This window comes from Neolamprologus multifasciatus, chromosome 6 (assembly GCF_963576455.1).
Source record: "Neolamprologus multifasciatus chromosome 6, fNeoMul1.2, whole genome shotgun sequence".
In the NCBI taxonomy this organism is placed as follows: Eukaryota; Metazoa; Chordata; class Actinopteri; order Cichliformes; family Cichlidae; genus Neolamprologus; species Neolamprologus multifasciatus.
This window is the reverse complement of record NC_140444.1, coordinates 17,964,850-17,981,276: the sequence shown is the minus strand read 5'-3', so window position 1 is coordinate 17,981,276 and position 16,427 is coordinate 17,964,850. Positions and strand designations below refer to the sequence as shown.

The window sequence follows — 16,427 nt, the reverse complement described above, 5'->3', positions numbered from 1 at the left end:
GGAAAATCATTTTACCCCAAGAGTAATAAATAAATAAAAATTCACACTGTAAATGGAAGCCCTTCAGTCGGATGTTCTCCTTTTTAAATTTCAAATGCAAACTACTGCACAATACACCTACTCCCAGTGACTGCCTTTATTGCTGTGGAGGAAACCTGACCTTATTCACTAAAACACCTATGTCTGGCGTAAAATAAATTAAAAAATTTTAAAAAATAAAGTAATTTAACATTTGCATTTCCACTCCAGACTTTAAAGGTTGGCTAGGAAAAACAGCAAATTAGTGACAATAGACCGCTAAGTGAATCACCGCTCAGCTGTGCCGTGAACCTCTAACATAATTTAAAGCCAATATGTGCTCCAAAAAAATTATATCTGTGAAATCTGCTGTTATTGGATACGGTAGTGTAAACAAGTCATTGATAGCAGAAAATAAAATGAGAGACCCCAGTTTAATAGTCAACAGAAACATGTTATTGGACTGCTGCAATACAAAGAAACTCTCAACTTAAGCCAATCAGATGACATCATTTACGCTTTCCACAAATAAAAAGTGCTTCAATCTGTATGTTGTGGTATTTTCTTTCCTCGTTTAAGCTCTGTGAAGAGTACACAACTGCACACTGGCGAGCATAATACACATACACATCCTACACACAAATACTGCCATGCATCCATGCACAAACACACTTGAAGCGAAATTTTGTAAAAGACTATCTCTCGGGTTTCTGCACTAAACAGCCCATCAAGTCAGTTCCCTCTACTGTGGCATCTCTCTTGTCTGTCCTCTCCAACGAAAGGGAAAATATGACGACATGCCTCCCATTATAACCCCACTCGCTCCCTCTTCCTCTTTCACCCCTTTTGCATGCCTTCCATCTCACTCCATTTTCTCTAGTCTGCTCTTAATAAAACACCCATCTACGCTCTCTTCTTCGCTTCACTTCCCTGCCCTGGCTTCTGTCTTTGCAGCGTGGTTTCACATCTTACTGAAAGTAATTTATTCATTAATCTAATTCCCCAGAAATCCATGCTATAATATCGACATGTAATACGTCTATATGCAGACACGTTCCAGTGCCTCAGTGAGTTTAAGTGGGAATTAGCTGGTTTTTTTAATATCTATTTCTATAAAAGGTTCTAAATTACCATATCACTGCTATATCTTGTGTATAATATTGTTGTTTACATATTGTTTAAACAGCACGTGTTGAAATATTAAGAAAATACAATATCAAAAGCACCTTATGACAGTTTAATTCCCCCGTGTATATTTCTATATAATAGGATGTGATGATGCCCAGAAACAAGAGCAAGGCATCTGAGAGGTAAATAAGAAGGTGACGCTGCCCAAGTACGAACCTTTCTTAAAGTCTCTGTCCTTATCAGCTAAGCCACTGCCCTTTGTTCATTTATTTGAACAAATCAATAACTGATCTAATTAGTTGGCTCAGCATTAATTAAATTTAACCTCTACAGCAGGGCTGGCTTCGTCTTTACAATTATCAGCTTAGCCCTCTTAATGCAGGTATCAGTTGGGGATCAGTAGGTATTGTGTATAGTTAGAGACTACCCTCTTTTCCTCTTGTGAAGAAAACCAAAAGGCAATATAAATGCTGGTTTTAAAACGGGAAGAAAATCCTAAGTTTATCCTCCCCCCCCCCCCCCCCCCTCCCTAATAATGAAGTTTCTTGTCCTTTCTGTTCCTGAGCTGAGGGAGAAGCAGTCAGTGCTTTTCTCGGTGACTAACTTGGCCTACATTTCGTAAAGCCTTTTCCCATACCTCCTACATTATGGACAGCACTGCACAGATGAACTGGCCCGACTGTCTAGTCCACTTATTGAGGCCAGCATAACAAGATTCTAGCTGGCATGCACTGTGTGCAAAATCTGTGTTCGTATTTTTGCAAATGAGCACTTATGTACATATATTGGCGGGGGGGGGGGATAAAATAATGCCAATTAGATCACAAAGTAATATAAACATGTAAGAATAATTGTATGTTTTAATGCGTGTGTGAACCTCGCCAATTTCTCCCCTGTGACTTCTGCAGGGTGTATTCGGGTGCCATGCGTTAAGAACATTCCCACAGTAAATTATAAATGTGTATGTGTGCACATCGGTGTGCGTGTGTTGTATGATAGTAAATTATGAATGTACTGAGCTGCTGCAGGGGCAACGGGTCCAATGCGAACTTCAGAACACGTGGCTCGGGGAGTGAATCTACAAATGACAACGCCGACAAAACAGAAAGGTAGTCTGTACGCCATCCTCGAAACTTTGAGAGAAAGTCTGCATCACAGGCGCACACTTTCTACTGGTGTACATGTGAAGGACATATTGGTTATTCATGCATACTGTGCAGTTTTTCATGTTTTACCACCTAATGAAGTATGGGTACTTCTGTGACTGTGCTAATTAATGAAAACTTGAAAACTAAATCTAAAGATTTAGTGTCATTGTGTTAAGTAGGAAATGCTTTAACATATAACAAATTCTCAAATAATCCACTTTAAGACTTATAGCTACAAAGACCCATGGGAGGTATCCAGCATTGATTGGCACTGTGATAAAGCATTTAACATCTAAAGCAAGGAAGTGCCACTTCCTCTAAAAGGAATTTAGGTCTTTCCTATACTTACATTTTGGCCATCACACAGGTCATGTCAGAGGCTTTTATGAGCACCCTGCCTCTTCCCGTCTGGACTATAATTTTCATTTTGTTCAGATTTCAGCCCGTGGATATGGAAACTGACTTTGTGGTTTGTGCTTTCATATCCAAATGAGCTTAATTTCAATGTGGTGTGAGAAGATATGAACCATATCCCTGTAAATACCCTATGGGTAATGTCACTGTGTCCACAGAGTTAGCATCCCATTCAGTGTCAGTGCAGCAATATTCCTTGAACTATTTTTGGGTAAGCAGTCATGTATAAACCTAAATATGCTGGTTTCCCTGTGGTGAAGTATGACATTTTAGTTATAACTGAAGTCTATTCACTCAGATGTCGTTTTCTGAGGGACTGATAACTAAACTCAAACTGGATATCATTGTGTTACACTGAAAAGTCTTCTTACCATTTCTTTAATTTGGAAAGAAAGGGCAGATGATAAGAGCCAAAGGACTTTATCTGGAATTTAACTGCCAACGTTATACTTTGAGGCTAGATCATTGGGCCAACAGGTTTTCTCTTAACAGTGAAAGTAAAGCCTCAGTCACATTAGACTGGTCAGTGACCCTCTCTCAACCTCTGGTCACCGGGGAAAAAGGGTACATTCCCCAATTGGTTAGCAAGTGATTGCTGGCTGTCTCAAGGTGAAACTGGTTGTAAAGTATGCTGCACCAAAACGTCCTTGGGCTTGCTCTGGTCACTAGCGTTTGCCCTGACTGCAACCTCCAGCAACCACTCACCAGCCAGGTATAGAAAACACACCTTTCTCAAGTGACTGGTGGTTAGCAGGGGGTCACCGACGCGTTTCTAGGCCTGCATGGCCGAAACTTTAGGAATCAATTTCAATGTAGCTGCCAGCAACCTCCAGCAACCACATGCAACGTTATCAGGGAATACCTCTTTTTCCCTCATGACCAGAGGTTGCCAGATGGTTGCTGACAGGTCTCTAGGCCTTTGTATCCGAGGCCTATACTACCTTTTTCACAACCCTTCTTAGAAGCCCAGATCTGTCCAGTTCATCTGTGCATTTGCAGTTTCACTATGGACAAAAATTAACTTCATTTTATGTCGGGGGACAAATAAGATCTAGTTCTCTGGCTATGAGCTAGAAACCCGAGACCTGATTCATCTTCCTTTTTTTCTTTTAAATACCATTCATGGTGTTGTATATTTTTCCTTCTTTGTGACTGTGTAGGCATGGACTTTTACTGTAACATCCTCAGGCCATCGCAGCTGTGCTGTGCTGTAACGAAAGCTCAAAACAAGACTTCTAAAAACAGCAGCAGGGCTGGAAGTGGTGCATCACTGCATTCAAACACAACTTTGGAAGGGACAACGGCCAGTGTTAAATTGAGCATGGCTTTTAATTTTTGTTGTATAACTTTGTAATCTCAGCTCATATATATTAATGATGTATTCACATCCTTGTTACTTTCAGCTCACGCAACCCATTTTGAACAATAAACTGATTTATTAATGTATCTTTTGCCATGAGCTGTTTTAAGGAGTCCTAAACTGTGATTTATTACATATGCTTCTAAGAAGAATTGAACTTATCACATCTCTGTGATCCATCTTATGTGAGGATGTGCTTCTCCAACACTTTGCTTTCTGCTGACTTATCACAGTGCCTGCAGCAGAAAGCTAAGTATAGTGGCAACATGTCAGGTCTGCTGAGACGCACTGCAGCTCCCTCATTAAACAAACACATACACACTTAATAAATGCACAAGCACATGCACATGCACTCAGGGAGGCAGACATACACCTGCACACATATAGGCAAACATCAGCACACAGAGAGTCTTACATACTTCCACACTTCCACACACACACAACCCCCCCACTCCCACCCACCAGTGGTTAATTATCCAGCTTTGATTGCGGGCATGTTCGTCTCACATTGTTAATTAGAACTGTGAACACTTCATTAATTAGACCAGGACAGTCCTCAAGGAGTGTGTGTGGTGTGCGGGTGTGTGTCTGTGTGTTCTCACCAGTTTATATCGCTGCATGGGGATCCTGCTGGTGTCGATGGGACTCCTCTTGGATTCATTGCTGAACCTCGCCTCTGGCAATGCTACTGCACACATCACGTGAGCCCATCTATACACACATATACACACAAACAAATTAATACATTGTGATGATTAAGATACCCAGACAATTCATTTGGCTGAGATCTAGAGATGAGGGATAAGTGTGTAGAGATAATCGCAGAACAAAAGCTCGTCTCACTTGTCGTTTTGGGTTTTCTTTAGAGCGCCACCTCTGAGGTTGCAGAGACAGCATTCCTGGGAAAAGAGGAAAAATGAGTGAGAAAGGCGAAATGCAGATATTTTTCTTCTAGTCAACAAAATCTATACACGTGCAACAGAGGAAGATATTTCTGCTTAATAAATAGTCAGAAAGAAGAAAAAATAGTTATGTCTTTATTGTATACAGTGATCGCACTGCAGTGTGTCAACTACCACATATGAATATGGTCATCTATATTTTTAAGATATTACTGACTGTTCTGACTGGGGTCAGATCTTTGGGTGAGCCATCATCATCAGCTATAACGTATAATCATTTTAACACTAGTTCACATTAAAATTTCAGGATAGCACTGCTATTCTCCTGATACACCACAGTCATACTTGAATCAAAGGTATAAAATTGTCTTACTGCTGTAAAGTTTCCCTCGGTACAGCGATCACATGACCATTGTTCACTGATGTCGTCTGCAGCAACACCGTAACAACCTAAAGTAAGAAGGGATGGATCAAAAAATCTGTAGCAAAAATACTCACTGACTCCTCAAATGCTATTAAATTGTTGTGTCAATGGGCTGGGAGAGAAACAGCAGACCTGACAGTAAATGGCAAGATAATTTTATGTTATTAAGGAAAAAAAAATGTCACAACAAAAGAGAGAGTTGGTGTACAATTCATCGTTGTTTACGAAGGCGTCCGTCTGTGTGGGTTTATCTCATATTAACGTGTGTCATAGCTCGCTGTCATTTTAGACACTTCACAGTAGCAACTTTGCTTTTTGGTCTGAGTCCTCGCATCCAAATGTTTTTCCAAAATAAAAAATGGCCTTGAACAGAAAAACACTGGAATTTCATTTAGTAAAACAAACGTGATCTTATTCAAAGCTGGCAGCTGATTACAATCCATGAGCTAGAGGCTTTAGACACATAGGTTGGGAATTTTTATTTGAAAAAACACACTTGAAGTCTGTATATGTGTGCATGTCACTATTCTTTTCCTGCATTATCCATCAGAAAACCAAAAATAAAATCTAAGCCCACCTCTGTTTCCTTTCCAGAGTTCAAATAACAGAACGGGCAGAAAGCTACATCAACATGTACTTATTGTTGGGGCTCGAAACCAAACTTGTGGCTTTTTCATCAGTGTCAAATGACATACACTTCATCTCTAACTCCCACCCCACCAGACACACACAATAAATGCACAACATCCTAGACCAAGCAGACTAAAAATATGGCAAAGTGAACGTTAGTAAGAGTGACTCAAACTGACTGAAAGCTGGGCATACTGCTGTCTAAGTCTTTTAAAAGTAGCTGCGTTTGCATGCGCGCGCGTGTGTGTGTGTGTGTGTGTGTGTGTGTGTGTGTGTGTGTGTGTGTGTGTGTGTGTACGCGCGTGCGTAAGGCCGGCTGGAGGCTTAAGATATCGAAATGTGCATGATTGGGACAGAGATCCGTGTGAATGAGGGATTACGACAATGCACAATGTATCGTGTCTGAGTAGCCTGGAAAAGAAAAGCTCCAGGGATTTTTTTCTTCCCTTTTTTAAGAAAATGTGTGAGAGCTTGTTACTGGCTTGGGGATTTTGAACAGGAACTGTGTGTGGCGGAAACAGAGGATTCACCCCCAGTCTGACGAGGGAAATAAAATACTCCAAACCACAAAGAAAGGAGGGAGAAAGGGAAACAGAGAGAGGGTGGAACATACAGAAGAAATGAGTCAGGATTTAAACCCACTGACCCTCTAACAATGACATCAGTAACACAAGCACAACATGTGAAAACGAAGAATGTCGCCTGGTGGTAAGTGGTAAACAGATGGCATGAAGTTTAAAAACTATACACATCAGTTTGTATGTTCTACCCCCCTCCTCTCACACACAAAAACTCAAATATATGTGCTACTGTTGCCTTGTGCATACATACTTGCATGGACCTGCAAGCAACAGCTCTGGCAGTAGAGCAGAAGGGAGGTGCCGTCTTCCTGCAGCAGTGGGTTAGTGGGAGTAGGGGGGCAATTCTCTTCCCGAAAAGAAAAGCAGATCTCTGGGATCAGGGGCTTGCTTCTCCTAAACCCTCCACCATGAGGTGAGGGACCCTCCATTGGAGATGAAGATTGGAAAGTGTCTTTAGCTACCATAGGCTTATTGTCCTCTGCTTTGTCTTCCGCCTAGGGGAGAAAGAGACTGTAATTTTCATGTATAAAAACCTCTGACAGATGAAAAACTCAAAATTGTCTCTCCAGACTGAATTTTAACTACATTTAGAGCTGGAAATGTGCTGAAAAGCTGTAATTATCAGTAAAGCAGTTGGATTAAAACAAACAAAAAAAATCACAGACATATGAGCTCAACACAGGATAAGAATCACTGACCACTGCAATACTGAAACAACCTCTACTTAGAGTAGCAAAATTGCTAGCCAAATGAGGCAAATGACGTAAACACAGAATGAAATGTGATCTTTCAACATTCTCAAGAGAGGAAAGTTGCAATGCGCACTCAAGTTACACCAGTGGAACTGTGCATTTTTTTTAAAGAAATCATCTCCCAATTTGTGCTGACCTCCCCTTTACCTGATAGTAGGGCATGAAGAGTGTGCACACTGCACAGTACGGCTGCATGGTGGCTGCATGAGCATTGTACTCCCTCTCTGTTGAGAAGCAGCTCTTTTTGTTCTGCCACAGGTAGACAAGCGGCTTTGCCCACGCTTCCATTTCCTGCCCCTCTTCTTCTGCCAAGATTGCTTCAGGTGGCTCTAAATGGAGACAAAATAAAGCCTTACTTACTCTGTAATCACTCATCTATTCAAACGGTGGTTTCTTTTACTGGGGTGCGGACAATGATTCATGCAATTCCAACCACGAATCTCTTGCCTGGTAGTTTGTTAATTAAGCCTTTTCTGAATGTGAAATAATCATCTGGCCAGAATATCAAAAAACACAACACAAAACTGCTCTCACAAAGTGAATTCTGCAGCATTTTCTGCACAGAATCGCTGCAGAAGTCAGAGCTAATCCAGCTGTTGTAGTGACAATTTCCTCCAGTGACTTGAAAAACATTTTCACGGAATAGACGCCTGTCAGTTTCCAAAATTGCCCAAAAATAATTAAGCACTCTTATGATCATAAAACAGGATTCTCACAGCCATGGTCATTTCTTACTCGCGGATAAACAACTACAACGGCTGCTGAATTATTCATCCTTTCTCACAACTACAGAGATGATAAATGTGACTGTGTGTGTATATGCACATTAGTGGTTGTTAATGGAGGTCCCCCTCCCCCCACCCAAAACCCCACCCCATTAAAACCATGAAAACAAATAGAATATCTATCACTAGATCATTTTACTGTGGTAGGCCCGAGAATTAAATGTGTTTGGTTTATGTGTGCATTGACGTCAAAAGAATCATTTCGGAGGGACATAAAATTTGAAAAATGAGGAGGGGAAGTGTGGACCACAGGGTGGAATGGCACACTGTGGGAAAACACAAATTTTACCTGAGTGTACTTTATATTTGTCAAGACTGTTGTTCATGCTGCTAACAGAGTCAGTTCTATTACTTCTGAGTATATTGTGTTAGAAAGACAAACTTTTACAAAGTATGCGTTATTGTTTTTGGACTACAAAACAGATTAACATCTAAATGTTGTGATGATTGCATTCTTGTTCGCTCCAGTGCAACCAAAAAGAAGTCTAACAATCATGGGTTCTGGCCCGGTGCCACCCACCATGCAGTACTAACCACAACAGGAAATGTCCCTGGGTTTCTTTATTGAAATAGGCTTGACTCTTGGCTTATACTGTGTGTATGTGTCGCTGTCTAAATGTCTTTTTTAAGGCTCAACCATAGCAATACCTTTCATCGAACTGTGTTAACTGTATATATGCGTGTTTTTTCAGTGTGCCCACCGTCGTCACTGGTGACCTGTTGTTTGACAGCAGTTGGTACAGCCCTTGCGGTGGGTTTCCTGAGTGGGTGACGCCAGCTCTTTGTGGTCCTCTTCATTGACAGGGCAGGATACTGGCATAGACAGGGATTGATTGAAGGTGTTAAACTTTTTTTTTTAGTTTCTGTAATGTGTAAACTATTATAATTGACTATTTAAAAAAAAACACTCACAGCACAAACCTCCCCAGGTTCCAGGCCTGATTCATTGCACTCATAATTATTTGTATCGTTTATTTCTTCTTCTTCTTCATCATCGTCGTCATCAGAGGAGTCACTACTGCTCTCTCTCTTGGCACTGTGCTGCTCTGCCTCATCGTCATCAGATCCTCCTTCTTCCATATCAGACACCCTATCCTGTTCTCCATCTCCCGTTCCGAGAGGTGAAACAGCAGTATCCGAATGGAGTCTCTCCTCAGCTTCCCTTTGTCTCCCCAGCTCCCTGCACAGGGACAGCGCATCAGCCCCATCATCTCTTTGCAACTCGTACTCTCCACAAAGTCCCAAAGGCTCCATAGCACCAACTGAAACTAGAGAAGTGGGCTCGAGTTGAGCCCAGGTGAGAGGCCCACTTTCTCCTTCCTGGTTTTCGGACTCACGTAGTTCTTGCTCAGGGTTTTCCAGGTCAGTGACCTCTTTGCACTGAGGTTCAGTCCACATGGTGTAAGGTAGAGGGTCGTGGGTAAAGTCAGAAGGGAGCTCTGGGTGCAGACTTTGGATGAGGACTGCAGGATTTTGGGAATTAAAGTTTTTCCAGATGCTACTGGAAAATGTTTTAGGCTCTGTGTATGGGTGCTGGGGTGTACAAAAGGAAGAGGAGTATGTAGTGTGATGCTGTAGTTGTAATGCTGAGTGGCTGTCACTTTGAGTGCATAATGGAGGGGCAGGGGCTGGGATGTTTTTGTTCGAGGTACTGAATCCGCCTTCTCTTTGAAATGGATCTTTGGAATTATCTTTATTTGCAAACTCTTGTAAGTTGGGTTTCTGCTCTCTTTGAGGTGCAGTGCTCTGAACAAGCTGCCCAAGGGAGGCATTGTTCGGTCCAGTAAGATTTTCCAGCTTTGCGTGATCCTTGTCAGCAGCAACTGCAGGCATTATCATCATTTCATGGACACCACCAGATGTTATTTTATGCATACCACTGGCAGTTAAATGAGCCATTTTTCCTTCTGAACCAGACACCGCTGCCCCTTCACAATTATATGGGGAATTTAAATGCCAGTTGTTGGCATGTTCTCCTGTATGAAGTTCTGCTGACATCACTAAATCACCCTCTTTCTCCTCTTGTCTGGCTCCATGTGAGGATGAAGAGCCAGTTGGCATCTCCCTTTGAAGCACAGGTGCAATCTGGTGACTACACGATCGAGATTTTGAAAAATCAGTCAGGCCATCATCAGCAGGCGTAAGCGAGGGCATCTCTTGGGTCAGTACAGGTGGCAAAGGGCAAATTCCAACCTTATCTGCAGGCTCCGGAGTGAGTTGTGGCATATCCACTGCATTCCTCTGCAGGAGAGGGGGGGGGAGATTTTCCTCAGTGTTGCTTTTTAAAATGCGATTGTGTGTAGAAGGGGAGCTACATGATGTGCAGCTACCCCCCTCTACTGGCTCACTTTTTAGATCATAAAGTGCTTCTGTAGTGGAGTGTGGATTGATAGGCTTCGAATCAACAACTGCGTCCGTTCTCTCTGCTTTAAAGCTGTTGTTAGAGTAACTCTCTGTACCTGTGTCCATGCTACAATCAGTGTTGAATATTTCACTTAAAGTGTCTTCTCTACATACTGAAGCAGATGTGTGAGCTTTAGAAACAGGGGAACACAAGTTCACCACAGTCTCATCAGAAGTGCTTGTGTGGGAAGTTGAGTTGTGTTCACTGGCTTCCACAGGAGGCATCCTGATTGAGCAGTCTTTACGAGATGAGAGGTCTCTTTGTTCAGATGAGGGACACCTTGGCTCGTTAATTCCTGGATCCGCCTGAGTAGCCTCAGGCCTTTGTCTGAGACTTTCAGCAGTTCTGCTTGTGAGACCTGGCCCTGAGAGGTATTGTGGGTCAATATGAATGTCTGTTTCTGCCTTAAGGTCATCCTTCAAAGGTGAGGCAGGAGGGCTATCGTGAGAGTCATGAGAGTTCTCTTTAGAAACCCCCAAACTTTTACTCTCTACACGATTGACCTTGACCACACACATCTGTCTGCAAGGACCTGTTGAGAATAAAAGAATGGCTGGCTAAAATATGAAAAACAGTCACTGCCAAGTTTTTACAGACCTCACATGAAGGAGTTTACAAATATAAGAAACCAGGAACACAGACAGCTATGTACATTTTAAAAAAATTAAGTAATATCTCAAATATCCTTTTTATCATCTGTCAGTTTCTTACCAGAGAGCTGAACAGAGTTTTGACTCTGGTTGTGCTTTGATTCAGCTTCCTTTTTCTTCTCTTTCTGCTCTTTTTTGCCGGTTGTCCCAGCCACAGACCTTCGCACCTTCGGGCTGGGAGGACCTGCCGAACTTTTCCTCTTGCTTTTCAGCGCTGAGGTGCCATCCAGGTCAACGGGCTCTTCTGTAGTCCTGAGACGCTTGGAGCGCATACGAGAGTGGCTGCTGTCAGAAGGTGAAGAGATCAAAGAAGATTAAAACTCAAAACCCTGAATGAAACCGAAAAGCAATGAAAGCGTTAAAAGCAAATGTAGAAAGATGTGCCTTTTGAGAGGGCAAATACTAGATCACCAATGACTGCACCAAAGCTACCAGTCGTTAAATTATCACAATCCAATGCATATATGCACTCTCTCTTTCCTACTCCAAATGAAATGCCCACTACCACCATTAACTCTACTCGATGTAATAATGTGCCACAAGCTGTTTACGCATTCAAGAGGACAATATTGGGCGAAGAATGTTGGGACATTGTCTGAAATTGTCAGCCACATTATCACTACTGAAAATGGCCCATTTGGCTAAGACAAGCGTGTAGCATGGATAGTATTTGCAGCAGACAGAACACACGCCACCGACTTTCTCGCTGTGAATGCTATCTGACATATGTACAATCAGACATTACACAGACTTTCTACTACTGAGCTGGAACGTTAGAAACTCACGTGTACCTCCTGTTGTTAATATCTAGAAAAGTTCAGGTTTTCAGTGAAGGTGTGAAAATAACTAAAGAAAAGAGAATAAACATTGCATGAATATAAACAAAGTACCCTTTGTTTCCAGAATTGGTCTTGCGGCGCCTCTGCAACCAGCTCTGCAGCTCTGGTGTTGTACTGGGAGTGGCAAGTGTGTGGTCAATTGACGTTGAATCTTTACCCAGCATCCAGTTAGCATATCTGTCAGGCTGAAAACGCTTCACAAAAGGCTCCATTGATATCTTTACCATGTCTTTGCTACACGTGCACTACAGGAAGAAAAAAATGAGATCTCTAGTTTAGATTTATATTAAAGAGATTTCTTTCAGCATAAGACTCCACAATAGACTCAAGGCTAAACGGCAAGATATTCATTTTTTGTGATGATCTTTGGCCAGAATTTTACAACAACATTGCCAAAAAAGTTAGGATGCTATTCAAAATAATTTAGATCTTAAATCCATATATTTGAGATCTAAATTATGATTATACTGAATTAAGTGCAATCTTACCTGTGTAGCAACCTTTCCATAGTCTATCCAACGTAAAGTGGCAAAGTTGGTTGACTCTGCGCAGTTGAATCCATGATTGAACCCAGCATGGTAACCGTAAGGAAAGGTGATCATAAACTCTCCGGCTTCCTGAGTAATCTGGTAATTTGTCATATAAGAAGGAAAGAAAGAGGAGCAAAAGATTGGTTTATAGGTGTGTATGTGAGTGATTGACCTTTAAATGTCCTCGTGGTTTTCAAAAAAATAATAACACAGAAAAGAAATGACAAGTTTAAAATAAACCACTGAGGATTTCTGCAACCAATAAAAATTAACACTGCCTATTTTAGAAGCAGCAAAAGCTGTTTTCAAACAGGTGGTAAATAAAGGAACTAAGACTGAGAGTAATTCTTCAAAGGGACAGAGAACCTACCTTATCAAAGGGAATACCATACTTCTTCAGTACAGAAGGGGAGATTAGAGTCATCTTATGACGAAGGAAAGCTTCACACCCCTTGATGCTACTGGGAAAAAAACCTGACAGAAACACACACATACACACATACACAAAAAAAACCATTAGAGAGACTTAATCTGTCAGACAGAAAAAACAAAACAAAAACAGGTGAATGAAAAAGCCAAATCAAAAAGCTGTGTGAGAACTGGCTTATTATCGACTGCTACATTTTTAATATTTATCGAGTAGAGTGACATTTTTTTCCATTATGGAAACCAAAGATTATTTCAGTTATTAGCTTATCTTAAACATAATTACTTTCCCTGATAAATGGTGAAAGAAATACAGCAGTATTCTGTTTAGAATGAATGCAACTACAGCCAGAAAAAAACCCTAAAACATTGTACTTAAACAACAGCCAGCAATTAATTTTATATCTGTCAATTCGTTGATGCATTGTGCAATCACTTTAGTACCATCTATCCTACAGAAAGAACTGCAATTATTTATGGTCTTTTTTTTTTTTTTTTACAATTTAGCATAGTGGACTGGACTCTCATATATAAGAAATTGGAAATGGCTGTCTGTAACAAAATTATTTTGGGTCATAAACCACTTTTGGATTTGCAGTTTCATGTGCAAACCATGGCTATAATGTGCAAATACTAAATGACACGGTTTCTCTTAGAAAAGCTGTTCCAGCTGCAAAACAAACACATGCAATACATTCTACTAAAAGACACAGTTTTGTTTAGTTTTACTAACGTCCATGAAAATGCTGTATGGAGGTGTCTTGGGGATAGCAGACTTTAACGGAACAATAAGACAAAAAGATCTCTGTCTCTGTTCATCCAGTCAAAAAAGAAGATCATTGCAACAACCAGTGCATTGTTTACAGTGGTCTATATAGTCTGACAAAGCAAAGATGGTAAACTAGACAATGACTTCAAGTTTACTTATTCAGACACCATTTCAGCAGAAAAAAAAGACTAACAGATTAAAATTGAGCTCATCTGATTTGTAAGGGTGATCTTAATACATACAATACAATCCAGGATACAATCCAGCTTTATAAGTCGCTGAGACCCCAAGCAACATCAGTACTCTCAACGATTTATGAAATAGATAAAGTGAGATATGCAGACAAAGAAAAACATAACAAAAACCATCAATAATAATTAATTGGAAACTAATATTAAGTCATTTAAATGCCATACTGAAACCGAAATGTATAGACATGGACATATGGCTAAACCAAATATTGTGTGGTTTTTCATTAAAACTAGGTGCTGATACAAAAAAGTGCATTTGATTGGTTGGATTGGTTCAGAGATTTGTTTGAATGTCTTGATGTGACACATGAATAAACATTAAAAAACATGAGTATCTATCAGTAGCTTTCATTTTGTAATACAGCTTTCAGTTTAAAGGAGGCTGGAGAACCCTGAACTATATGTATTTGTCTTTCTTCTCAAATTAGTTGTTTTTCAACTTATTGAGCAAGCCAATCGGCATTTCAACTGCATTTTACATCCATTTTACATGGACTTATGTGTTTATGGATTTGTCAGGTTACATCTCTTTGCAGCCAGAGTTCATTAGCATGCTACATCTAGGTTGTTTTCTCGAGCGCACTCAGATTAATTATGAAGTGGATGTTGTTGTTTAATGCAGACCTGCCTCTGTATGCTGCGATCACGATTCAATATTTTTTAAATTACCCAACCCAACTCCTTTTAATCTTTTACCTGTAGCCAGGCGCTCCAGTCTCTTCCCATGCTCGGGGGGGATGGCATACCTGTTAAAGATAGAGATATGGAGCAGAGAGTTATTTTTGACTGTGTATGAACATGCTCTGTTAATTATGTCTACGGGGCACCATGTGTTGACAGTTGCAAACAAACTTTCAATGAGCATTTGCAGTTTCAAGACTGCCATCAAGTGGTGGACAAGTGAAAAACTTCAGAAAGGTGGATCAAGCTTTTAATACACTGCACTGTTATTTTATATGTAATCTTAACAACATACAGCATGATCCTATCATTAATCCCCCAGCTGTGCTCACGCTCCTTTACAATTACACATATTTTTCCAGCATATGTGACCATTTAAGGTTTGGTCTTCATATTATATTAAATCTTGGCCACTATAATATTTCAAAATTCAAGCCCAGTTATGTGTCCGATAAGGTCACAGTAACCATCGGTGATTGCTGCAGAGTTATGAGTTTGCAGAATTTCAAGATGACCTTATTCTGTGTCTTCTCGTTCATGCTGCTGATGCAACCTGAATATATAATCCATGAAGCGTGACAAGATTCCCTCTAGGTTTGACTAGGCATTCCATTTGACTAGTACCATCCGCCCTCAGGTGTGTGGAATTTCTATCATCATACCACCTGTCAGTTTAACACGGCAGTGAGAGACAGGGTGAGAAAAGGAAGCAAACCTCAGGTAGAGGTGACACGGGGAGTTTGGGAGAGGAGGGGGAGGGTGTACAGGATTGAGAAGAGGTGAGAGAAGTGCATCTTTTAAGCTGCTCCCCTCCAGGGACAAGATGTCAACACATCAGTGAGATGAAAGAGTCTACGTCAGTGAGTGAGTGAGTGTGTGTGTGTGTGTGTGTGTGTGTGTGTGTGTGTGTGTGTGTGTGTGTGTGTGTGTGTGTGTGTGTGTGTGTATGAGAGAGTACTAGATGATAAGGGTATGCATGTGTGTGGGTATTTGGTACACCAGGCTGCTCTTTGTGAGTGTGTATGACTGTTTCTGTGTGTCTGGCTGTCTGGCTGTGACACTGATCCCTGTGGGTTTGCAGGGCTCACTGCTCTAATGAGCAAAACTCCCTCCAGGGCAAGAGAGAGAAATGGAACAACCAAGCTGACAAAGAAATGAAAAGCAAACTTCATTTTGATCTACCTGCATTTCCACTTCTTCTTTACCTTTATTACTCTAGTCCTAACCTCCTAATGACTAAGCTATGATAATTCCTTTCACAAATACCAATCAGACCTGTGCAACAGGCACTCTGTGATGGATCATGATACCTTTCACTGTGGTCAATAAAGTACGTTCTCTAAAATGAAGAAGATAGTTTGACGAATTGAAAAAAAGAAAAATCTGTTCATTAAGCTGGCTCAATGAAAGAGTAACAACAGAGAAAATTCCAGTAATTATATCCCCAGACCCCAATTAATCTGTAAGAAAAAAAATCAATGATGCTTGCTGGGATGCCACACTTTCAAAGTATAAGACAAAACCCTCCAACACGGACAATTTGGAGCTCTAATTGTCTGTACTAATGCAGTTCCGTTCAATTCAAAGACAATGAGAAATCTCAGGCTTAACAAACTACTACTACTACTAAGAGTTTGTGGTTTTGATCTGTGTTAAGCGTTTGTGCTAACTGTGTACCGTATTGATTGACTTGCTAAAATGCCAAATTTCACCTTGGTCTATTGTACATACAGGA

The 16,427-nt window shown here is 40.9% G+C and overlaps 1 protein-coding gene across 5 annotated transcripts in view; it reads right to left on the bottom strand.

Moving 5' to 3' along the window:
* kdm4c (lysine (K)-specific demethylase 4C) overlaps positions 1-16,427 on the bottom strand; it is a 40,800-nt gene that overhangs the window by 18,063 nt on the left and 6,310 nt on the right. For 3 of the 5 annotated variants that reach the window (XM_085163736.1, XM_085163738.1, XM_085163739.1), the window contains exons 6-17: positions 14,708-14,757; positions 12,936-13,039; positions 12,524-12,661; positions 12,087-12,280; positions 11,258-11,481; positions 9,055-11,078; positions 8,844-8,955; positions 7,505-7,686; positions 6,856-7,099; positions 5,344-5,420; positions 4,912-4,967; positions 4,671-4,779 (exon numbers count right to left, since the gene is read on the bottom strand). In XM_085163736.1, coding sequence (XP_085019862.1) covers positions 4,671-4,779; positions 4,912-4,967; positions 5,344-5,420; positions 6,856-7,099; positions 7,505-7,686; positions 8,844-8,955; positions 9,055-11,078; positions 11,258-11,481; positions 12,087-12,280; positions 12,524-12,661; positions 12,936-13,039; positions 14,708-14,757 — 3,514 coding nt within the window. Of the gene's footprint in view, positions 1-1,669; positions 3,397-3,535; positions 4,780-4,911; positions 4,968-5,343; positions 5,421-6,855; positions 7,100-7,504; positions 7,687-8,843; positions 8,956-9,054; positions 11,079-11,257; positions 11,482-12,086; positions 12,281-12,523; positions 12,662-12,935; positions 13,040-14,707; positions 14,758-16,427 lie in introns of those variants that run through there. The other 2 variants (XR_014874677.1, XM_085163737.1) reach the window with 2 other exon arrangements.